The 25,469-nt window shown below is 44.1% G+C and overlaps 1 protein-coding gene and 1 long non-coding RNA gene across 17 annotated transcripts in view; one reads left to right on the forward strand and one right to left on the reverse strand.

The window, feature by feature from the left end:
- LOC118364901 (keratin, type I cytoskeletal 13) overlaps positions 1-25,469 on the forward strand; it is an 82,360-nt gene that overhangs the window by 36,962 nt on the left and 19,929 nt on the right. For 5 of the 14 annotated variants that reach the window (XM_052490509.1, XM_052490505.1, XM_052490504.1 and 2 more), the window contains 6 exons: positions 17,698-18,188; positions 18,734-18,816; positions 19,140-19,296; positions 19,546-19,707; positions 19,841-19,966; positions 20,289-20,509. The exons of 6 other annotated variants lie outside the window; for them this stretch is intronic. In XM_052490509.1, coding sequence (XP_052346469.1) covers positions 17,698-18,188; positions 18,734-18,816; positions 19,140-19,296; positions 19,546-19,707; positions 19,841-19,966; positions 20,289-20,509 — 1,240 coding nt within the window. Of the gene's footprint in view, positions 1-17,565; positions 18,189-18,733; positions 18,817-19,139; positions 19,297-19,545; positions 19,708-19,840; positions 19,967-20,288; positions 20,510-20,740; positions 21,310-25,469 lie in introns of those variants that run through there. 3 more of the 14 variants (XM_052490520.1, XM_052490506.1, XM_052490510.1) reach the window with 3 other exon arrangements.
- LOC127914449 (uncharacterized) overlaps positions 1-25,469 on the reverse strand; it is a 54,539-nt gene that overhangs the window by 20,971 nt on the left and 8,099 nt on the right. Inside the window, exon 1 of one of the 3 annotated variants that reach the window (XR_008088388.1) lies at positions 20,352-20,501. The exons of the other annotated variants lie outside the window; for them this stretch is intronic. This is a non-coding gene — a long non-coding RNA (uncharacterized LOC127914449). Of the gene's footprint in view, positions 1-20,351; positions 20,502-25,469 lie in introns of those variants that run through there. 3 annotated transcript variants of the gene reach the window in all.

Raw genomic sequence — 25,469 nt, forward strand, 5'->3', positions numbered from 1 at the left:
AAGTAGAGATACTGGGGTGCAAAAGAGCAAGAGGATAAGTAACAATATGGGGATGAGGTAGTTGGTTGTGCTATTTACAGATTGGCTGTGTACAGGTACATTGATCGGTAAGCAGCTCTGACAGCTGATGCTTTAAAGTTGGAGAGGGAGATATAAGACTCCAGCTTCAGTGATATTTGCAATTTGGTCATTGGCAGCAGAGAACTGGAAGGAAAGGTGGCCAAAGTAAGTGTTGGCTTTGGGGATGACCAGTGAAATATACCTGCTGGAGCGTGTGCTACGGGTGGTTGTGGCTATGGTGACCAGTGAGCTGAGATAATGTGGGGCTTTACCTAGCAAGGACTTATAGATGACCTGGAGTCAGTGGGTTTTGCGACGAATATGTAGTGAGGGCCAGCCAACGAGAGCATACAGGTTGCAGTGGTGGGAAGTATATGGGGCTTTGGTGACAAAATGGATGGCACTGTGATAGACTACATCCAGTTTGCTGAGTAGAGTGTTGGAGGCTGTTTTGTAAATGACATCGCCAAAGTCAAGGATCGTAGGATAGTCCGTTTTACGAGGGTATGTTTGGCAGCATGAGGGAAGGAGGCTTTGTTGCGAAATAGGAAGCCAGTTCTAGATTTAATTTTGGATTGGAGATGGTTAATGTGAGTCTGGAAGGAGAGTTTACAGTCTAACCAGACACCTAGGTATTTGTAGTTGTCCACGTATTCTAAGTCATAACCGTCCAGAGTAGTGATGCTAGTCGGGCGGGAGGGTGCGGGCAGCAATCGGTTGAAAAGCATGCACTTAGTCCAACTACTTGGAGAAGGTGCGCTCGCTGGAGGCGGCCAACGGCGAGCTGGAGCTGAAGATCAGTCAGTTCCTGGAGCTCAAGGCGTCCCCCAGCGCTCGTGACTACTCTGGCTTCTACGCCACCATCGCCGACCTGCAGGACAAGGTACGTGACATGTGTCCTAGATGGCAAGAGCACTCAATGATGACGTTATGCTTTGTTAGACAGTACAGGTACATGGTGTACACATGCTATCAGATTGTTTTTCCAACAAGTTACTAATAGTGACATGAATATGAATATTGGACAATGAAAAATTCAACCAAGATGTTGCACAAAAGATAGATGCAAAGACGGTATGTATACTTGCAGCTGAAGCATTAAAAATATAGCAGATCATTGAAGCCTATCCTTCCTGTCTCGTAAGAGCCCCAAGGCGATTGCGAAAGGTGCAATTTGTTCCTTTGTGTCATGCTTTACAATGTTCACAAAGACAACAGGTTCCCTGTAATGCTTCAATGAGCTATAATTTACAGAGCAACTGAAACTCAGAACTCAATGATTGCAGTGTGTTATGACAGTTTGTGCGTACTGCATTAGTGTGAAATTCCAAGCATGCCCCATCCTGAAATGTTTTCCATTCTCTACCTCTCAGATCCAGGCTGCCACTTGTGTAAACGGAGGTGTCTACAGTTAAGGTCGGAAGTTTACATACACTTAGGATGGAGTCATTAAAACTTGTTTTTCAACCACTCCACAAATGTCTTGTTAACAAACTATAGTTTTGGCATGTCGTTTAGGACATCTACGTTGTACATGACACAAGTCATTTTTCCAACAATTTACAGAGAGATTATTTCACGTATAATTCATTGCATCACAATTCTAGAGGGTCAGAAGTTTACATACACTAAGTTGACTGTGCCTTTAAACAGCTTGGAAAATTCCAATTATGTCATGGCTTTAGAACCTTCTGATGGGCTAATTGACAACATTTGAGTCAATCGGAGTTGTACCTGTGGATGTTTTTCAAGGCCTTACCTTCAAACTCAGTGCCTCTTTGCTTGACATCATGGGAAAATCAAAAGAAATCAGCCAAGACCTCAGAAAAACAATTATATACCTCCACAAGTCTGGTTCATCCTTGGGAACAGTTTCCAAGTATAAACACCATGGGACCATGCAGCCGTCATACCGCTCAGGAAGGAGACGCGTTCTGTCTCCTAGAGATGAACGTACTTTGGTGTGAAAAGTGCAAATCAATCCCAGAACAACAGCAAAGGACCTTGTGAAGATGCTGGAGGAAACAGGTACAAAAGTATCTATATCCACAGTAAAACAAGTCCTATATTGGCATGACCTGAAAAGCCGCTCAGCAAGGAAACAGCCACTGCTCCAAAACGGCCATAAAAAGCCAGACAAAGGTTTGCAACTGCACATGGGGACAAAGATTGTACTTTTTGGAGAAATGTCCTCTGGTCTGATAAAAGAAAAATAGAACGGTTAGGCCATAATGACTATCGTTACATTTGGAGGGAAAAGGGGGAGGCTTGCAAGCCGAAGAACATCATCCCAACCGCCAAGCACGGGGGTGGCCGTGCTTGACCCCAAGCATACTTCCAAAGTTGTAGCAAAATGTCTTAAGGACAACAAAGTCAAGGTATTGGAGTGGCCATCACAAAGCGCTGACCTCAATTCTATAGAAAATTTGCGGGCAGAACTGATAAGGCGTGTTTGCGAGCAAGGAGGCCTACAAACCTGACTCAGTTACACCTGCTCTGTCAGGAGGAATGGGCCAGAATTCACAGAATTCACCCAACTCATTGTGGGAAGCTTGTGGAAGGCTACCCGAAACGTTTGACCCAAGGTAAACAATTTAAAGGCAATGCTACCAAATACTAATTGAGTTTATGTAAACTTCTGACCCACTGGGAATGTGATGAAAGAAATAGAAGCTGAAATAATTGATTCTCTCAACTATTTTTCTGACATTTCACATTCTTAAAATAAAGTGGTGATCCTAACTGACCTAAGACAGGGAATTTTTACTAAGATTAAATGTCAGGAATTGGGAAAAATGTATTTGGCTAAGGTGTATGAAAACTTCCGACTTCAACTGCAATCTCAGCATTAACAATGCAAAGCTCGCTGCAGATGACTTCAGAACCAAGTAAGTATATTCAACACCATCCACACCATCCACATGCACACTGCTGGTGCGTTCCATAAACCAAGAAATAAGAATACATTTGTAAACATTCTCATACTGCTTTTTTAAATGTAATTTTGTGTCTGTAAAAAAGGAAATCAAATGAAATTACTCTCCACCTACACTATAATCAGACATATCAGAAGCCTGGTGTTACTTTCCGTTTTCCCCAAAACGTATGGAATACTTAAGAAATAAGGCCAGAAGGGGTGTGGTATATGGCCAATATATCACGGCTAAGGACTGTTCTTAGGCACGATGCTCCGCGGAGTTCCTGGATCCAGAGAATGATGAAAGAGGGCTGGATACAGACCTTGGCCGTTGTATATTGCCGTTATTTCTTTAATAAATTGGTTACCAACATAATTAGAGCAGTAAAAAGAAGTGCTTTGTCATTGCTTTGTAGGCCGTCAATGTAAATAAGAATTTGTTCTTAACTGACTTGCTTAGTTAAATAAAGGTTAAATAAAATAAATATATAAATGAATACCAGTTGTATATGGTCTGATATACCATGGCCGTCAGCCAATCAGTATTCAGGGCTCAAACCACCCAGTTTATAATATAATCTATAAACCCCCTGCTATTCTCACAGAGGAACACATCCAGGCAGTTCTTTAACCTAAGCTCTCTCCATCTCTCAGGTATGAGAACGAGCTGACCATGCATCAGTCGGTGGAGGCGGACATGCCCGGGCTGAAGAGGCTGCTGGACGAGATGACCATGGCCAGATCTGACCTGGAGATGCAGATCGAGGGGCTGAAGGAGGAGCTCATCTATCTCAAGAAGAACCATGAGTGTTTTCTATCCAATGCTATCAGTTATATGCATATCCTGGCTTCTGGGCCTGAGTAACAGGCAGTTTACTTTGGGCACGTCTGTCAGGTGGCATCTAAGATTTGATACCAGTAACCCTCCGGTTGCCAGCTCACTTCTCGTCGGACCCGGGATTCAAACATGCAACCCGTTTGCTGGCTCGCCTCTCTAACCACTAGGCTACCTGCCACTCCGAGGCACATTGGTTACACCATTGGTTTATTAAACTCTTATTCTACCAGGTGATTTGACTGAGAAGAGAACACATTCAAATTAAATCAAATCAAATCCAATTTTATTTGTCACATACACATGGTTAGCAGATGTTAATGCTAGTGTAGCGAAATGCTTGTGCTTCTAGTTCCGACCATGCAGTATAATCTAACAAGTAATCTAACAATTTCACAACAACTACCTTTTACACACAAGTGTATAGGAATGAATAAGAATATGTACATAAAAATATGTGGATGAGCGATGGCCGAACAGCATAGGCAAGATGCAGTAAATGGTATAGTGTACAATATATACATATGAGATGAGTAATGTAGGGTATGTAAACATTATTTAAAGTGGCAATGTTTAAGTGGCTAGTGATGCATTTATTACATTCTATTTTTAATTATTAAAGTTGCTAGAGATGAGTCAGTGTGTTGGCAGCAGCCACTCAATGTTAGTGATGGCTGTTTAACAGTCTGATGGCCTTGAGATAGAAGCTGTTTTTCAGTCTCTTGGACTCCGCTTCGAGGCAGGGTGAACAGGCAGTGGCTCGGGTGGTTGTTGTCCGTGATGATCTTTTTGGTCTTCCTGTGACATCGGGTGGTGTAGGTGTCCTGGAGGGCAGGTAGTTTGCCCCCGGTGATGCGTTGTGCAGACCTCACTACCCTCTGGAGAGCCTTACGGTTGTGGGCGGAGCAGTTGCCGTACCAGGCGGTGATACAGCCCGACAGGATGCTCTCGATTGTGCATCTGTAAAAGTTTTTGAGTGTTTTTGGTGACAAGACCAATTTCTTCAGCCTCCTAAGGTTGAAGAGGCGCTGCTGCGCCTTCTTCACGATGCTGTCTGTGTGGGTGGACCATTTCAGTTTGTCTGTGATGTGTACACCGAGGAACTTCAAACTTTACACCTTCTCCACTACTGTCCCATCGATGTGGATGGGGGGCTGCTCCCTCTGCTGTTTCCTGAACTCCACAATCATCTCCTTTGTTTTGTTGACATTGAGTGTGAGGTTGTTTTCCTGACACCACACTCCGAGGGCCCTCACCTCCTCCCTGTAGGCTGTCTCGTCGTTGTTGGTAATCAAGCCTACCACTGTAGTGTCGTCGGCAAACTTGATGATTGAGTTGGAGGCGTGCATGGCCACTCAGTCATGGGTGAACAGGGAGTACAGGAGAGGGCTGAGAATTCACCCTTGTGGGGATTGTTTTGAGGATCAGCGGGGTGGAGATGTTGCTTCCTAACTTCACCAACTGGGAGCGGCCCGTCAGGAAGTCCAGGACCCAGTTGCACAGGGCGGGGTCGAGACCCAGGTTCTCAAGCTTAATGACGAGTTTGGAGGGTACGATGGTGTTAAATGCTGAGCTGAAGTTGATTCTTACATAGGTATTCCTGATGTCCAGATGGGTTAGGGCAGTGTGCAGTGGGATTGCGATTGCGTTGTCTGTGGACGTCTTGGGGCAGTAAGCAAATTGGAGTAGGTCTAGGGTGTCAGGTAGGGTGGAGGTGATATGGTCCTTGACTAGTCTCTCAAAGCACTTCATGATGACGGAAGTGAGTGCTACGGGCGATAGTTATTTAGCTCAGTTACCTTAGCTTTCTAGGGAACAGGAACAATGGTGGCCCTCTTGAAGCATGTGGGAACAGCAGACTGGGATAAGGATCGATTGAATATGTCCATAAACACACCAGCCAGCTGGTCTGAGCAGCCTTGCGAGGGTTAACACGTTTAAATGTTTTACTCACATTGGCTGCTGTGAAGGAGCACCCACAGGTTTTGGTAACGGGCCGTGTCAGTGGCACTGTATTGTCCCCAAAGCGAGCAAAGAAGTTGTTCAGTTTGTCTGGGAGCAAGACATTGTGGTCCGTGACGGGGCTGGTGTTCTTTTTGTAGTCCGTGACTGACAGTAGACCCTGCCACATACCTCTCGTGTCTGAGCCGTTGAATTGCGTCTCTACTTTGTCTCTATACTGACGCTTAGCTTGTTTGATTGCCTTGTGGAGGGAATAGCTACACTGTTTGTATTCAGTCATGTCTCCTGTCGCCTTGCCCTGATTAAATGCAGTGGTTCACGCTTTCAGTTTTGTATGAATGCTGCCATCAATCCACGGTTTCTGGTTGGGAAGGTTTTAATAGACGCTGTGGGTACAACATCACCGATGCACTTGCTAATAAACTCGCTCACCGAATCACCGTATTCATCAATGTTATTGTCCGACGCTATGCGGAACATATCCCAGTCCACGTGATCGAAGCAATCTTGAAGTGTGGAATCCGATTGGTCGGACCAGTGTTGAACAGGCCAGAGCACGGGCATTTCCTGTTTTAGTTTCTGTCTATAGGCTGGGAGCAATGAAATGGAGTCGTGATCAGCTTTTCCAAAAGGAGGGCGGAGGAGGGCTTTGTGTGCGTCGTGGAAGTTAGAATAACAATGATCCAGGGTTTTTCCAGCCCGGATCGCATATTTGATATTTTCATAAAAATTTAGGGAGCCTTGTTTTCAGATTAGCCTTGTTAAAATCCCCAGCTACAATAAATGCAGCCTCAGGATATGTGGTTTCCAGTTTACATAGAGTCCAATGACGTTCTTTCAGAGCCGTCAATGTGTCTGCTTGGGGGGGATATACACGACTGTGATTATAATCAAAGAGAATTCTCTTATAGATAATGCGGTTGGCATTTGATTGTAAGGAATTCTAGGTCAGGTGAACAAAAGGACTTCCTGTATGATGTATGATGTTATGATCACACCACGACTCGTTAATCATAAGGCACACGCCCCCGCACTTCTTCTTACCAGAGAGATGTTTGTTTCTGTCGGCGCGATGCGTGAAGAAACCTGGTGGCTGTACTGACTCTGATGACATATCCTGAGTGAGCCATGTATCCGTGAAACAGGGAATGTTACAATCTCTGATGTCTCTCTGGAAGGCAACCCTTGCTTGGATTTCGTCTACTTTGTTTTCAAGAGACTGGACATTGGCTAATAGTATCTTCGGGAGCGGTGTGCGATGTGCCCATCTACGGAGCCTGACCAGAAGACCGCTCCGTCTGCCCCTTCTGCAGTGCCATCGTTTTGGGTCGCCGGCTGGGATCCGATCCATTGTCCTGGGTGTTGGACCAGACAGAGCACCCGCTTCGGGAATGTCATATTCCTGGTCGTAATGTTGGTGAGTTGACGTTGCTCTTATATCCAATAGTTCCTCCCGGCTGTATGTAATAACACTTAAGATTTCCTGAGGTAACAATGTAAGAAATAACACATAAAAAAACAAAATACTGCATAGTTTCCTAGGAACGCGAAGCGAGGCGACCATCAATGTCTTATTTGTAGCAACCACCTACAAATAGTTGCAGTGGAGAGGTGAGGGGATGAAAGATGATCATCCCGGTTGGAGGGCCAGATTTGGGAATTTAGCTACGACACAATCATGGCACACTAGATTGTGTGGTCTGTCATCTTTTTGGAGGGGAGAAGACAGGCAGAGGTCACTTTACTAGGTTCATGCTTCATACGTTTTCTCCTTGGGGTTACTGCATGTTCATTCCTATCAAACGTGCACATTCTTTGATTGTGTCTGATAAGCAGAGTAGCAGCAGCGTGTATAATGATATTGTGCGTGAGTGTATGGGCGTGTGTGTGTGTGTGTGTGTGTGTGTGTGTGTGTGTGTGTGTGTGTGTGTGTGTGTGTGTGTGTGTGTGTGTGTGTGTGTGTGTGTGTGTGTGTGTGTGTGTGTGTGTGTGTGTGTATGGCCGTGTGTATGGCCGTGTGTGTGTGTGTGTGTGTGTGTGTGTGTGTGTCGTGTGTGTGTGTGTGTGTGTGTGTGTGTGTGTGTGTGTGTGTGTGTGTATGTGTGGTGTGTGTGTGTGTGTTATATTGTGCTTGTTTATCGATGTGAGAGTGCATAGAGTCAGTGCAGAAATAATAAAGAATACATAAAAAGGGTAATGCTTATTGTCCGTGTAGTGATTGTTAGCTTTTCAGTAAAATCTCACAGGCAGATTTTCGTGAATAGATTAAATGGCAAGAATCTGTTAAGGCTCACATAGAATAATGTGATTACAAACTGCAGTAGTTCCTGGTTTTGGGTTTTCATAATTGATTATTTGGATGAATCAGGATTGGGGCAAAGGCTAAACTGGTGCAGTGATTTTCAAGCCTGTGTGCGGACAATAAATGGTTTCCACTGGATTCCACAGCCACAAAGTCAAACTTGGCTATATAATTTTATTTTGCTTTTTTGTCATGATAAACACTTAGCGAAAGGGAAGGCTTTGGTGGAGAGTTTCCATTTGCGAGGGAGATAACTTTGCTTCCTTCCTTTTCACGAAGGTAATCATAATTGTTAACGGAATTCCCTCCAGAAGTAAAACAGGAAATGACAAACTTTCATGAGAAACCTCTGCGATCGAGGGCGGTGCAGTTGCCATACCAAACAGTGATGCAGCCAGTCATGATGCTCTCAATGGTACAGCTGTATAACTTTTTGAGGACTTGAGGTCCCATTCAACGGAGGAAGAAGGGCCCATCCTGAGGAGGAAGAAGAGGAAGATGTGCTGTCACGCCTTCTAAGAACACTAAGGTAACCTGCCTTAATGACTACCGACCCATAGCACTCATGTCTGTAGCCATGAAGGGATTTGAAAGGCTGGTGGTGGCTCACGTCAACCCCATTATCCCAGAAACCCTAGACCCAATCCAATTTGCATACTGCCCCGACAGATCCACACATGATGCAATCTCAATTACACTCCACACTGCCCTTTCCCATCTCAACAAAATAAACACCTATGTGAGAATGCTATTCATTGACTACAGCTCAGCGTTCAACACCATAGTACCCTCAAAGCTCATCACTAAGCTAAGGACCCTGGGACTAAACATCTCCCTCTGCAACTGGATCCTGCACTTCCTGACGGGCCGCACCAGGTCATAAGGGTAGGTAACAACACATCCGCCACGCTGATCCTCAACACGGGGGCCCCTCAGGGGGGCGTGCTCAGTCCTCTTCTGTATTCCCTGTTCACTCATGACTGCATGGCCAGGCACAACACCAACACCATCATCAAGTTTGCCAATGACACAACAGTGTCTGATCACCAACAATGATGAGACAGCCTATAGGGAAGTCAGAGACCTGGCCGTGTGGTGCCAGGACAACAACCTCGCCCTAAACGTGATCAAGACAAAGGACAAAGGAGATGATTGTGGACTCCTGGAAAAGGAGGACCGAGCATGCCCCCATTCTCATCGATGGAGCTGTAGTGGAGCAGGTTGAGAGCTTCAAGTTCCTTGGTGTCCACATCACCAACAAACTATCATGGTCCAAACACACTAAGACAGTCGTGAAGAGGGCACGACAAAGCCTATTCTTCCTAAGGAGTCTGAAAAGATTCGGCATGGGTCCTCAGATCCTCAAAAGATTTTACAGCTGCACCATCGAGAGCATCCTAACTGTTTGCATCACTGCCTGGTATGGCAACTGCAACTGCTCCTCCGACCGCGAGGCACTACAGAGGGTAGTGCATACGGCCCAGTACATCACTGGGGCCAAGCTTCCTGCCATCCAAGACCTCTATGCCAGGCGGTTTCAGAGGAAGGCCCTAAAAATTGTCAGACTCCAGCCACCCTAGTTTAAGACTGTTCTCTCTGCCATAGCACGGCAAGCGGTACCAGAGCGCCAATTCTAGGTCCAAAAGGCATCTTAACAGCTTCTACCTGCAAACCATAACACTCCTGAACAGCTAATCAAATGGCTACCCAGACCTCTCTTTTACACTGCAGCTACTCTGTTTATTATCTTCACATGGTCACTTTAACTACCTACTTGTACATATTGATATAGTGATTTTAATGCTGCTGTTTAATTATTTGTTCATTTTATTTTTTATTTTCAATTTTTTTACTTTACACTTATTTTTCTTAACTTCTTAATAAGATCCAACCCTTTTTTTCAATTTTTGCCTAAAATGACATACCCAAATCTAACTGCCTGTAGCCCAAGACCTGAAGCAAGGATATGCATATTCTTGATACTTGAAAATATTGATATTTGAAAGGAAACACTTTGAAGTTTGTGGAAATGTGAAATGAATGTAGGAGAATATAACACATTAGATCTGGTAAAAGATAACACAAAGAAAAAACATGCATTTTTTTGTATTTTATATGTACCATTTCTTTGAAATGCAAGAGAGAGTCCATAATGTATTATTTCAGCCCAGGCGCAATTTAGATTTTGGTCACTCGATGGCAGCAGTGCATGTGCAAAGTTTTTGACTGATCAAATTAACCATTGCATTTCTTTTAAAATTGTTGTTTCAAGACTTCCCAAATGTGCCTAATTTGTTCATTAATAACAAAATTGTGCCCTCTCCTCAAACAATAGCATGGCATTATTACACTGTAATAGCTACTGTAAATTAGACAGTGCAGTTGTATTAACAAGAATTTAAGCTTTCTGCCAATATCAGATATGTCTACGTCCTGGGAAATGTTATTTTTTTCTTACAATCTAATGCTAATTGCATTAGCCTATGTTAGCTCAACACTAACACTAATTAGACATTACGATCAAATATTTTTGTATGATCATGACCAAGCTTACAAAATATAGTGCTGGGTGAAACAGACAATGCTTTTTCACAGCAGAACATATGCTACTCTGTGATAATGGTAGAATAATATGATCATGTGGGTGTAAATATCTATGCCTAAAATGTAATCCCATGGCTACAGACAGTACAGACAGTACATTGGCACAATGCATAAAGAGTTGTTTATTTAAAATTTGATCTGTTCTTTTCATTGCACTGTATAAACAGAGATAGAGTGCTTCTTTTGTCTGGCCCTCCATCCTTCATCACCTATCCACACCCAAACAATAAATCTCTATGGCCACACCCTACTACAAGTCAACCTGTGGAAGGGACACCGATCCCAGGACAAAATGTATAATACATAAAGGCCTAGGTTTTCAAATAATGAATGTTTTGGTTTTACTTCTCCATCTCAACCATTAATCTATAGTACTGAGCCAGTGGCACAAATTAAACTAGCCAAGTCGGTCTTGACTGTTAAGTTTTTACTGAAGACTCATCTCTTCAGTGGGTCATATGATTGAGTGTAGACTGGCCCAGGAGTGTGAAGGTGAACGGAAAGGCTCTGGAGCAACGAACCTCCCTTGCTGTCTCTGCCTTGCCGTTTCCCCTCTTTCCACTGGGATTCTCTGCCTCTAACCCTATTACAGGGGCTGAGTCACTGGCTTACTGGTGCTCTTCCATGCCGTCCCGAGGGGTGCGTAAGTTGGTGGTTGAAGATATCTCTCTAGTGGTGTGGGGGCTGTGCTTTGGCAAAGTGGGTGGGGTTATATCCTGCCTGTTTGGCCCTGTCCGGGGGTATCATCAGATGGGGCCACAGTGTCTCCTGACCCCTCCCGTCTCAACCTCCAGTATTTATGCTGCAGTAGTTTGTGTCGGGGGGCTAGGGTCAGTCTGTTATATCTGGAGTACTTCTCATGTCTTATCTGGTGTCCTGTGTGAATTTAAGTATGCTCTCTAATTATCTCTTTCTCTCTTTCTTTCTCTCTCTCGGAGGACCTGAGCCCTAGGACCATGCCTCAGAACTACATGGCATGATGACTCCTTGCTGTCCCCAGTCCACCTGGCCATGCTGCTGCTCCAGTTTCAACTGTTCTGCTTGCGGCTATGGAACACTGACTTGTTCACCTGACGTGCTATCTGTCCCAGACCTGCTGTTTATAACTCTCTAGAGACAGCAGGAGCGGCAGAGATACTCTTAATGATCGGCTATGAAAAGTCAACTGACATTTACTCCTGAGGTGTTGACTTGTTGCACCCTCGACAACTACTGTGATTATTATTTGACCATGCTGGCCATTTATGAATATTTGAACATCTTGGCCATGTTCTGTTATAATCTCCAACCGGCACAGCCAGAAGAGTACTGGCCACCCCTCATAGCCTGGTTCCTCTCTAGGTTTCTTCCTAGGTTTTGGCCTTTCTAGGGACTTTTTCCTAGCCACCGTGCTTTTACACCTGCATTGCTTGCTGTTTGGGGTTTTAGGCTGGGTTTCTGTACAGCACTTTGATATATCAGCTGATGTAAGAAGGGCTATATAAATAGACTTGATTTGATTATCACAATCTATGCATGCAACCAATCACTTACATTACTGACTACACACACCATTGTTACTTGTTTATAGTTTACTTTAGCTAACTTTTTATGGCTGCAGGGGCAGTATTGAGTAGCTTGGATGAAAAGGTGCCCATTGTAAACGGCCAGCTCCTCAGTCTCAGTTGCTAATATATACATATTATTAGTAGTATTGGATAGAAAACACTCTAAAGTTACCAAAACTGTCAAAATATTGTCTGTGAGTATAACAGAACTGATATTGCAGGCGAAACCCTGAGGAAAATCAAAACAGGAAGTGACCTCTATTTTGAAAAGTCCATGTTCCATAGCCTCCCTTTGCTGGATTTAAAGGGATATGAACCAGATTCCTTTTCCTATCGCTTCCTCAATGTGTCAACAGTCTTCAGACATAGTTTCAGGCTTTTATTTTGAAAAATGAGCCAGAACGATAACATCACGTCAAGTGGTCACATGAGTTTTTCTCGCGCAACGGAATTTGGTTAGGTATTGCCCTCTCCTACTGTGAAAGACATTTGCGGTTGATATATTATCGATTATATATTTTAAATACAACCTGAGGATTGATTATAAAAAACGATTGACATGTTTCTGTGGACATTATAGAAACTATTTGGAATTTTCGTATGCTCTTTCCTGTGGATTTCTGAACATAAAGCGACAAACAAACTGAGGTATTTTGGATATAAAAAAGCTCAGCTCAGCTGGGATCATAAGTTTGGTTCCTAGACATTTCGGCATATAGGATTTTGTGGCATTATGATGGATTAATGGTCGGTATTCACTGTCTAGTCTTATAAGTGTTCGGTATAGTGCCTTATCAGTGATTTTGGTTGTCCAATGAGTTCGTCAAACAGGTGCGTTGCATGGAGAAGTATGCCATTAGGCTTAATACTAGTGTCGTTAAGCTAACTGGTAAGTGTATTTTGTTTGTGAGAACGTGGAGTTAGTGTTTTGATAGTCTTTTGTTCGTTTTTTTGAGTTGCGCTGTTTGTTAGGCCCAGTGTTGGTAGACTTTTGTTTGGTAAACTTGCAACTGCAGTGGATAGTTGCTTGTGTATTGAGTTGGAGAGTAACATTGGTTAGTTTCCAGGCCCCTGCCTAGACTGGAAACTCCTGCTCTACTCACTGTTGGGATATCGGTCGGAGGTGAGGACAATCTGCTGTGTACCTCCGTGGGAGATTTGGGTAGGGTAGGGTAGTGCTATTTGCTACCCAGAGCTACAGTTGAAGTCAGAAGTTTACATCCACTTAGGTTGGAGTAATTAAAACTCGTTTTTCAACCACAAAGTTCTTGTTAACAGACTATAGTTTTGGCAAGTCGGTTAGGACATCTACTTTGACAAGTAATTTTTCCAACAATTGTTTACAGACAGATTATTTCACTTATAATTCACTGTATCACAATTCCAGTTGGGTTAGAAGTTTACGTACACCAAGTTGACTGTGCCTTTAAACAGCTTGGAAAATTCCATAAAATGATGTCATGGCATTAAAAGATTCTGATAAGGCTAATAGCAAGGAAGAAGCCACTGCTCCAAAAACGCCATACAAAAGCCAGACTACGGTTTGCAACTGCACATGGGATAAAGATCATACTTTTTGGAGAAATGTCCTCTGGTCTGATGAAAGAAAAATAGAACTGTTTGGCCATAATGACCATCATCCTGGTCCTTCTGTAGCTCAGTTGGTAGAGCATGGCGCTTGTAACGCCAGGGTAGTGGGTTCGCTTCCCGGGACCACCCATACGTAGAATGTATGCACACATGACTGTAAGTCGCTTTGGATAAAAGCGTCTGCTAAATGGCATATATTATTATATATTATATTATGTTTGGAGGAAAAAGGGGCAGGCTTGCAAGCCGAAGAACACCATCCAAACCATGAAGCACGGGGGTGGCAGCATCATGTTGTGGGGGTGCTTTGCTGCAGGAGGGACTGGTGCACTTCACAAAATAGATGGCAGCATGAGGAAGGAAAATTATTTGGATATATTGAAGCAACATCTCAAAACATCAGTCAGAAAGGTAAAGCTGGGTCGCAAATGTGTCTTCCAAATGGACAATGACCCCAAGCATACTTCCAAAGTCATGGCAACATGGCTTAAGGACAACAAAGTCAAGCTATTGGAGTGACCATCATGAAGTCCTGACCCTCAATCCTATAGAAAATATGTGGGTAGATCTGAAAAAGCGTGTGCGAGCAAGGAGGCCTACAAACCTGACTCAGTTACACCTGCTCTGTCAGGAGGAATGGGCCAAAATTCACCCAACTTATTGTGGGAAGCTTGTGGGAGGCTACCCGAAATGTTTGACCCAAGTTCAACAATTTAAAGGCTATGCTACTAAATACCTCCCACTCTGTCTACCAAATTCTTTCTTTGCTCTTGTATTCTTTAATAGGAAGTCGGTGGGCGGAGCCGGGAGCTTGTGTGGGTCCCAGGGAAAAAGACACCTTTCCCTGTAAATCGTGGATACCCTTTCCACACAGACATTGTTGATTTTTGTTTGTGCCATTTTGTCTTGTTAGTTTTGGCACCTCTCAACGCTAATCATCTATGCCTGCAACCACTCACTTACACTACTGACTACACACACACCATTGTTACTTGTTTATAGTTTACTTTAGTTAATAAATTATTTTGTTATTCCTTGTTCTCTGCTTGGCACCCTTTTTGTTCCTGGCGATGAGCTGGTTTGTGACATAAGCAGCAGATACGTTTCCTTCAAATGTTGCTATTTTGTGTAGACAACCAAACACAATTCCATATTATTGTTGTAATACAACAGCCTAAAGTGAAGGCTCTTACAAACCTTTGTAACAGTTCAACCTTAAAATGAGTGAAACATCCATAGCAGTTGTTTTCGCGCTGCCAGAGGTGGAACTGCGTTTGCTCTGTCAAAGCCAAAGCGGCTCTTGGCATTATACATAAAGCAGACATTGACTTTGGCTACAGGGAGTCCCAGTAATAGAAATCCCATGCAGCCTTGTTTACAAGTTCAATAGCTGGAATATGAGCAGGGCCAGCTCCAGTTTTCCTGTTCACCTCATGGCAAAATGTGTAGAACTGCAGAAAATGTTTCTCTCCACTGTCAAGAAGGGGGCCACTAAACGTTTTGCCCGCTTGATGGGAGGCCCCCAACCAAATCTCGCTTAGAGCCAACTCTAAATGTGAGATGTAATCTACACCTCGAAAATCTTCATTTTGCTGAATGATTTTTCAATTTGAGCATAATTCTTTCTATATAGCCTACACTTTCTCGTTCTGAACTACTAACAAGAGTGAGGCTTGGCTCTGTGAAAATGCCCGAAAGAGCAGCTGCTCACCGATTTGACAGCGCCCAAATCAGTTCCACCTCCAACACTGCCAAAACATCTGGTGTCTGGTTTTGCCGGTTAACGCCTGATCTGATTGAATATAGGCATTGAACAAATTCAATAAAACGATGTATAACAACTATCTCTGCGATGCTTTAGGTTGTATGATATTCAGAGGCTGAGATTTTGCAAGTCAGAAATGTTTTTTGGACTTTACTTTAAATGGGAAATCTGTCTCCGTCAATTGAGCTATTCACTTACTGAAACCTGCACAAAAACCATAATGCATTTGGCTATCTTGATAGTCACAGGTGTTCTGAATAAGAAATTATAATTGCTCCTTTTACAATATTACAACCTATTTGGTAGGAAGAATTACATCAAATATGGGTTGGACTAGATTTTTTAAATAATTATTATCATGAAATTGCATACCCAACATTATATGTCATGTTAAACTAAGTAGAAGTGTAGGAACTTAGCTTTAAAACAGAAATGTCAGGGCCAAATTTCTGGTCCTAGTCCACCCCTTCCTGCACAATGTACTTTTAATGAAATCTCAACTGCAATTCAGCTCATTTGGTTGTACTATTCATTAGAGGAAGCACAATGATAACACATACCGTTGTGCAGAAAAACACAATATCTGTCATTGTTTTCTCAAGTCCAGTTATAATTCATTTAGGTGACAACCAAGTTCCATTGGAATTCCATTGGAATTTGGTTGTGTTTTGGATGGTTGAAAGCATAGTGATAACACATTGGGAATTCAACAAACTTTTGGATGTCTTTTTGAATGGGTGAATGTCGGTTAAATTCTCATTGATCAACATCTCAACCAAAAATCCCCAATTGTCCATGTTGAAATGACGTGGTGTGCCCAGTGTGATGTCACTGCAACATACATGTTAATGGTATGTTAGCTATGGTGACAATTTACCTACAAAGGTTAAATATGACTTTTTTTAACGTTTTCCACCAATGCCACTATTATCCACTTTACCACAAATTATTAACATGTGGACATAAATGATGCAATGCTCTTTGGCTTTAACCAAATACAAAGAAACGTTTTCACATACTAAATGTGAGACTCAAATGGTAACCTCTGGAGTATAATTATGAAAAGGAAATGCTCTGGTGAAATGGCAATATACAAACAAGCAACAGCTTGTTCTTGCAGGCTGCAGATGCCAAGTTCCCTGCCAAGGTGTTAAGGGAAAAGAACAGCACTATAATCCCATCTGAGGTGAGTTTTCCCGGGTACGATGCCCGGAGTAATGACTCATCCCATAGGGGCTATAAAGTGGTACTTTTGTCGGTCCTTCAAACTCTTACAATAGATTGAACATAAAGTTTAGTGAAACTTAAAACAATGGTACCTGAGTCTGCGCATAAAATCCGAAAAACTACCAAGGAACAATGGACTGTTTAATGAAAAGGACAGGAGATGCAAGATATCAGTGTGTGGGACAAAGACAGGTCTGTTCAGGGAGAATGTTGTCTGGGTGTCAAGCGAAAGATCATCTTGTACGATGAAGTTTCTTTGCAACTTGTTGTCTTAGTAACATAACAGGTTCAGGTAAATAGCCATTCTGTGTGTCATGGCAAAGCTCACCTGTCAAAGTTAAACTGTGTGTGTTGACTGACTGACTGACCTACCTGGGGAGAATAGAAGCAGGTTTGTCTATGCTTTCAACCAGACGCTATTATGGGGGAGGAAATCCATCTGTTTATGGTTGTGTGCAATTTTATATGTTTGTGCAGGCAGACACCATCTATGGAGTGAGATGGGGGAGGGTGGAGTTGCACGACAATGGTATATTTTCAATATTCACACCAAGTACATATCTATCTATCCTCTTCCATCTCCTTCTGCATGCTAGCATCTGCCCGCAGGGTGTCAAAGTGGGTGGAGGAGCCCTGCCCTGCCCTGCCCTACATGAGGTAATACCTCCCTGTATTCCAACCTTCTCTACTCCTCCCTTCTGCCTCCCCCACCGGTGTCCTCCTCCCAACCTCCCTCCCACCTTAAGCCATGTGCAGCATATAAAGGGAACAGTGGCTGGGCCAGGCACCACATTCTCTCTCCTCTTCATCCCAGGCAGGCAGACTCCTTCTCAGCAGCCATGTCCTTCTCCAGATCTAGCATGTCCTACAGCAGCAGTGGTGGTGGAGGTGGCACCATGTCCATGAGGTCTGGAGGTGGAGGTGGAATGGGTATGGGCTCCTCACGCTTCTCCTCGATGGGTGGTGGTGGTGGTGGAGGAGGCCGCGTCACTGCCATGAGGGCCGGCAGTGTGTATGGAGGTGCAGGAGGCTCTGGGGTGCGCATCTCTAGCTCCTCGTTTGGTTCCGGCGGAGGAGGTGGTGGGGGCGGTTATGGTTTCGGAATGGGAGGGGGTGGCGGCGGCAGTGGAGGTTATGGTTTCGGCATGGGAGGGGGTGGTGGTGGCGGTGGAGCCGACCTCCATGTGTCTGCCAACGAGAAGGCCACAATGCAGAACCTGAACGACCGCCTGTCCAACTACTTGGAGAAGGTGCGCTCTCTGGAGGCGGCCAACGCCGAGCTGGAGCTGAAGATCCGTCAGTTCATGGAGAGCAAGACGTCCCCCAGCGCTCGTGACTACTCTCGCTTCTACACTACTATTGTCGACCTGCAGGACAAGGTACGAGACATGTGTCCAAGGTGGCAAAATAACTAAATAATGACATCTCAGCATGTCAAAACATGGTAAATTCTGCAGAGTGACAATGTTATGCTTTGTTAGAGAGTACAGATACATGTTACACATGTCATCAGCTTGTTTTCCAACAAGTTACTAAGCGTGATATGAATATGATTTGCTAAATGATACACATTTGTTATAATTGATTCAACCAATATATTGCACCAAAGATAGATGCAAAGACAGGATACATATTTGCAGCTGAAGTATTGGAAAAAAGGCAGATCATTGAAGCCAATCCTTCCTGTCTGTTAAGAGCCTCTAGGCGATTGCAATTGGTTCAAAATGTTTCTTTGTGTCATGCTTTACAATGTTCACAAAGACAACAGGTTCCCTGTAATGCTTCTATGGGCTATCATTTACAGTGCAGCTGAAACTCAGAACTCAATGATTACAGTGTGGTATCACAGTTTGTGCGTACTGCATTAGTGTGAAATTCCATGCATGCCCCATCCTGAAATGTTTTGCCATCCTCCACCTCTCAGATCCAGGCTGCCACTTGCTTGAATGGAGGCATCTATCTGAGCATCGACAACGCAAAGCTCGCTGCAGACGACTTCAGAACCAAGTAAGTATATCAAACACCATCCACAGATACAGTACACTGCTGGTACATTCCATATACCAAATGGAATAACCCCAAATCTGTAAAAATCCTCATACTGCATTTTACAGAATTTTGTGTTGAATCTATAAAAAAGGAAGCTAAATGACATTACCCTTCACCTCCACAATAAACACACCCTCCCAACAGACATATCAGAAGCCTGGTGTTACTTTCTGTTATTTTCCCAAAACTAAATGGAATACTAGATTCTATAACCCCCTTCCTATTCTCACAGAGGAACACATTCCAACAGTTCTTTGACCTAAGCTCTCTCTGTCACTCAGGTATGAGAACGAGCTGGCCATGCGTCAGTCAGTGGAGGCAGACATCGCCGGGATGAAGAGGATGCTGGATGAGATGACCATGGCCAGATCTGACCTGGAGATGCAGATCGAGGGGCTGAAGGAGGAGCTCATCTATCTCAAGAAGAACCATGAGGAGGTGGGTGTGGGCTGATGGAACATATCCATACAGTCCCTTAATGTATTACATCTATTGACCATGTCAACCTGCTATGGGTCTCCACTAGAGTCTCCACTAGAACACCACTGCTGGTTTTCAAGCACATCTGTATCAAGCAATGGTGTTCAAATGTATAATGAAGACAGAGGGCAGGTCAAGTTGTTACCATCAGGCAGAGGTTAGTCACTTCTTCATTCTTTAAACTAACCCCTATGTGTTTCTCCACAGGAGCTGCTGGCCATGAGGTCACAGATGACTGGACAGATCAACGTGGAGGTGGACGCAGCACCACAGGAGGACCTGTCCAGAGTCATGGCTGAGATCCGTGAGCAGTACGAGTCCGTTAGTGCCAAGAACCAGCGCGACCTGGAGTCCTGGTTCCAGACCAAGGTAGAACCTCTAGAACCTCTAAACTATGTTCATGGTGTATATGTTACTTCACTTCTAGTTGGTAACGTTGTCACATTCTATCATGAGCTGAAATGTTGGTTTGTTCCTGTGATGATTGACCACTGATTTACAGACAGAGACGTTGAACAAGGAGGTGGCAACCAGCACAGAGGTTCTCCAGACCTCCAAGTCAGAGATCTCAGAGATCCGTCGCACCCTGCAGGGCCTGGAAATCGAACTGCAGTCCCAGCTCAGCATGGTGAGACGTAATTACTAACATCTGACCAAGGACCAGAGTTTAGGGGACATTACCAACACAACTTTCTGCAACTTTATTCAATAATCAACAATTGACTCTCACCATTTTCTACCATCCCTCAAGTATCTCACTTTCACCTGGTCTCTAATACTGTCCTTCAAGTTGCTATAGCCAGGCGCCACTCCATTACTATAGCTAACCTCTACCTGCCTGCACATTCAATTACTAGAGCTAACTTTTTCAGTATGACTTTAAACATTTCAAAATCCCAACCAACTCCCACAGTTTTTGACCCATCATCTCTATCCTTCCCGGCCAATAGAAAGGCTCCCTGGAGAACACGCTGGCGGAGACGGAGGGCCGTTACTCCATGCAGTTGGGACACCTCCAGAACCAAGTGACCAGTCTGGAGGAGCAGCTAGTGTCTCTCCGCAGCGACATGGAACGCCAGGGCCAGGAGTACAAGATGCTGCTGGACATCAAGACACGCCTGGAGATGGAGATCGCTGAGTACAGGAGGCTGCTGGACGGAGAGGCTAGCGGGTACGGCAGGATGGGAAGAGGGGTGACAAGGGTCCTTGAAACAAGTGAAAATGAATGAATGTTTCCTTCAACATTTGACTTTATAAACAATGTTCTTTTGAAGTTGACCTTAATATGAGCCATTGTTACTTTTGACATGAATCTACTGGTGTTTGACCTTTAATAGATACTTATTATGATCATAGATCATAGATGCTAACTATGCTAACCTTGGGTTTCCCTTCCCCACAGCCTCGGCCTCAGCTCCTCGAAATCTGTCCACAGCTCCTCCAGCTCCGGCCCCAGGTCCTCCACCAAAGGCAAGGTGGTGATCGTCACAGAGGAAATGGTGGATGGCAAGGTTGTTTCCTCAAGTGGAACCAAACACACCACATAAGGTCCCACACTTGCAGCGAGCACTGCAACAAGCAACGGGTTAACCCCATAGAAATATAATTACTAGAATGGGTATATGAAATGAGAGGCCAGCACATAGAATATTGCTGTTCCCCAGTGCTTAATTCATACAACCTAAAATACAACGTTTCAACTTATAAAAAGTATTTGTCAGATAAATAACATTGTTTTTTGAGGCTAGCTCCGGTTAACTCTAGTTTAAGATGTGCATACCATCCTCCTATTCTTTCTAGAATGGCTAAAACCCCTCGGATCATTGACTTGAATGGGGATTTATTTTCTGGTTATTCTATTTCTATGGTTAAAACCTCCAGAACATCATATTCTACTACATATGGATGGAACACCAACAACAAACCCCATTGTCAATGTAATAAAGATGCTCTGACTTGCTGACACCATCATTCTGTCTTCTGTGTCTTTCAACTTGATTTATCTGATCTGGCGTGCTCCCATACATCTGACTATCATATGAGGCCAAATCTATGGTCTTGAGAAAGCACATGTGTCATTATGATCTTGAATAGTGTAATAATGACAATCAATTGTACTGAGTTTAATACTTATCATTAAATGTATGAACGCTGACAGTCGAAATCTGAATTCAAGTTGTCAGCAAAATTATACAATTCAATCTCAATTAATCAAACTCCAAAAATGTTAAGCATTAGGTTCAGAGTTATGTAATGTATGGGGGTGTTTGTGGAGTCAGCTGTAGAGATGCACCTGTACTGACCTCTCCTTCTGGATAGTAATGGTGTGAACAGGTCATGGCTCGGGTGGTTGATTTAAAAAATGTTTGACCTTCCTGTGACATTGGGTGCTATAGGTGTCATGGAGGGCAGGTAGTTTGCCCCGGGGACCCTCTGGAGATCCTTGCGGTTGAGGGCAGTGCAGTTGCCGTACCAGGCTGTGATACAGCCCAACAGGATGCTCTCGATTGTGCACCTGTAAACGTTTGTCAGGGTTTTGGGTGACAAGCCAAATTTCTTCAGCCTTCTGAGGTTGAAGAGGCACTGTTGCGCCTTTTTCACCACTCTGTCTGTGTGGGTGGACCATTTCAGTTTGTCTGTGATGTGTATGCAGAGGAACTTAAAACTTTCCACCTTCTCCACTACTGTCCCTTCGATGTGGATGTGGAGGTGCGCCCTCTGCTGTTTCCTGAAGTCCACGATCATCTCCTTTGTTTTATTGAAGTTGAGGGAGAGGTTGTTTTCCTGACACCACACTCCGAGTGCCCTCACCTCCTCCCTGTAGGCTGTCTCATTGTTGTTGGTAATCAAGCCCACTACTGTTGTGTCGTCTGCAAACTTGATGATTGAGTTGGAGGCATGCATGACCACGCAGTTGTGAGTGAACAGAGAGTACAGGAGAGGGCTGAGCACGCACCCTTGTGGGGCCCCAGTGTTGAGGGTCAGCGAAGTGGTGATGTTGCTTCTTATCTTCACCACCTGGGGGCAGCCAGTCAGAAAGTCCAGGACCCAATTTCACAGGGCGGGTTTGAGACCCAGGGACTCCAACTTGATGAGCTTGGAGGGTACTATGGTGTTGAATGCTGAGCTGTAGTCAATAAACAGCATTCCTACATAGGTATTCCTTTTGTCCAGATGGGATAGGGAAGTGTGCAGTGTGATGGCAATTGCATTGACTGTTGACCTTTTGGGGCGATATGCAAACTGAAGTGGGTCTAGGGTAGCCGGTAAGGTGGAGGTGATATGATCCTTGGCTAGTCTCTCAAAGCACTTCATGATGACAGAAGTGAGTGCTACGGGGTGGGATTCATTTAGTTTAGTTATCTTTGCCTTCTTGGGTAAAGGAACAATGGTAGCCATCTTGAAGAATATGGGGACAACAGACTGAGATAGGGAGTGATTGAATATGTCCGTAAACACACCAGCCAGCTGGTCTGTGCATGCTTTGAGGATGCGGCTAGGGATGCCGTCTGGGCTAGCAGCCTGAGAGGGTTAACACAATTAAATGTTTTACTCACGTCAGCCACGGAGGAGGGGGGCGCAGTCCTTGATATCGGGCCACAATGGTGGCCCTGTATTGTCCTCAAAGTGGGCAAAGAAGGTGTTTAGTTTGTCTGGAAGCATAACGTCGGTGTCCGAGATGTGGCTGGAATGATTTTTTGTAGTCTGTTATTTCCTGTAGACCCTGCCACATACGTCTCGTGTCTGAACCGTTGAATTGCGAATCCACCTTGTCACTGTACTGGCATTTCGCTTGTTTGACTGCCTTGCAGAGGGAATAGCTACACTGTATATATTCAGACATATTCCCAGACCTCTTTCCATTGTTAAATGCGGTGGATTGCTCTTTCAGTTTTGTGCAAATTCCGCCATCCATCCACGGTTTCTGGTTAGGGTAGGTTTTGATTGTCACAGTGGGTACCACATCTCCAATGCACTTCTTTATAAACTCACTCACCGAGTCAGCGTATAGGTCAATGTTGTTCTCTGAGGCTGACCAGAACATATTCCAGTCCGAGTGATCAAAACAATCTTGAAGCGTGGCATCCAATTGGTCGGACCAGCATTGAATGGTTCTCGTCATTGGTACATCCTGTTTGAGTTTCTGCCTATAAGGCAGAAGGAGCAAGATGGTGTCGTGGTCAGATTTGCCCAAGGGAGAGAGGGGGAGGGCTTTGTATGCATCGCGGAAGTTAGAGTAGCAGTGGTCGAGGGTATTGCGCATGCGCGTAGCACAATCAATATGCTGGAAGAATTTAGGTAGACTTGTCCTCAAATTTGCTTTGTTAAAATCCCCAGCTACAATAAATGCAGCATCAGAATATATGGATTCCAGTTTGCATATAGTCCAGTGAAGTTCCTTGATGGCCATCTTGGTGTCTGTTTGAGGGGGAACGTACACAGCTGTGATTTTAACTGATGAGAATTATCTTGGTAGGTAAAATGGCCGGCACTTGATAGTAGGGTGAGCTGAAGGACTTGAGTTCCTGTAATGTTGCTATGATTACACCATGAGTCATTAATCATAAAGCACACACCTCCGCCCTTCCTTTTCCCAGAGAGGTGTTTATCTCTGTTGGCGCGATGCATGGAGAAGCCTGGTGGCTGAACCGATTCCAACAACATATCCCAAGAGAGCCATGTTTCCGTGAAACAGAGAATGTTACAATCTCTGATGTCTCTCTGGAAGACAACCCTCGAATTTCATCTACCTTGTTGTCAAGAGACTGGACATTGGTTAGTAGTATACTCTGGAGCTGTGTGCGATGTGCACGTCTACGGAGCCTCGCCAGGTAACCGCTTCGTCTGCCCCTTCCGCGAAGTCGATGTTTTGGATTGCCGACTGGAATTAGCTCCATTGTCCTGGGTGGTGGACCGAACAGAGGATCCGCTTCGGGAAGTCGTATTCCTGGTTGTAATGTTAGTAAGTTGACGTTGCTCTTATATCCAGTAGTTCTTCCCGGCTGTATGTAATAAGACTTACGATTTCCTGGGGTAACAATGTAATAAATAATACATAAAAAAAACAAAATATTGCATAGTTTCCTAAGAACTCAAAGCGAGGCAACCATCTCTGTCGGTGCCATGCCATAAGTACTATTTACAAGTGTGTGTCAGCCTGTCAGTTGTTGTCTGTCCTCGTGCAGTTGTTATTTATATGTGTCTTCAAAATAAATGTCCCTTAAGCGGTGGGATTTAAATCATTACACAAAGGCGAGTTTTCAATAAGCTTTTAATTTGAATAACAAATACGATTTAAAAATGTTACTATCGAAAATTCTTTATGTGATTCTCATCGACGGAGCTGTAGTGGAGCAGGTTGAGAGCTTCAAGTTCCTTGGTGTCCACATCACCAACAAACTATCATGGTCCAAACATACTAAGACAGTCGTGAATGGGGCACGGCAAAACCTATTCCTTCTCAGGAGACTGAACAGATTCGGCATGGGTCCTCAGATCCTCAACAGGTTCTACAGCTGCACCATCGAGAGCATCCTGACTGGTTGCATCACTGCCTGCTATGGCAACTGCTTTGCCTCAGACCTCAAAGCACTACAGAGGGTAGTGCGTACGGCCCAGTACATCACTGGGGCCAAGCTTCCTGCCATCCAGGACGTCTATGCCAGGCGGTGTCAGAGGAAGGTCCTAAAAATGATCATACTCCAGCCACCCTAGTTATAGAGTGTTCTCTCTGCTATAGCACGGCAAGCGGTACCAGAGCGCCAATTCTAGGTCCAAAAGCATCTTAACAGCTTTTACCTGCAAGTCATAACACTCCTGAACAGCTAATCAAATGGCTACCCAGACCTCTCTTTTATGCTGCAGCTACTCTCTGTTTATAATCTTTCCATGGTCACTTTAACACTACCTACTTGTACATGTTAATTTTATTTTTTTATTTTAATTTTTTTACTTATTTTTCTTAACTTCTTAATAAGGATCCAACCCTCAACATATTAGATTTGGTAAAAGATAACACAAAGAAAAAACATGATTTTTTTTGTATTTTATATGTACCATTTCTTTGAAATGCAAGAGAAAGTCCATAATGTATTATTTCAGCCCAGGCGCAATTTAGCTTTTGGCGAGTA

Source organism: Oncorhynchus keta, chromosome 32, assembly GCF_023373465.1.
Source record: "Oncorhynchus keta strain PuntledgeMale-10-30-2019 chromosome 32, Oket_V2, whole genome shotgun sequence".
NCBI lineage: Eukaryota > Metazoa > Chordata > Actinopteri > Salmoniformes > Salmonidae > Oncorhynchus > Oncorhynchus keta.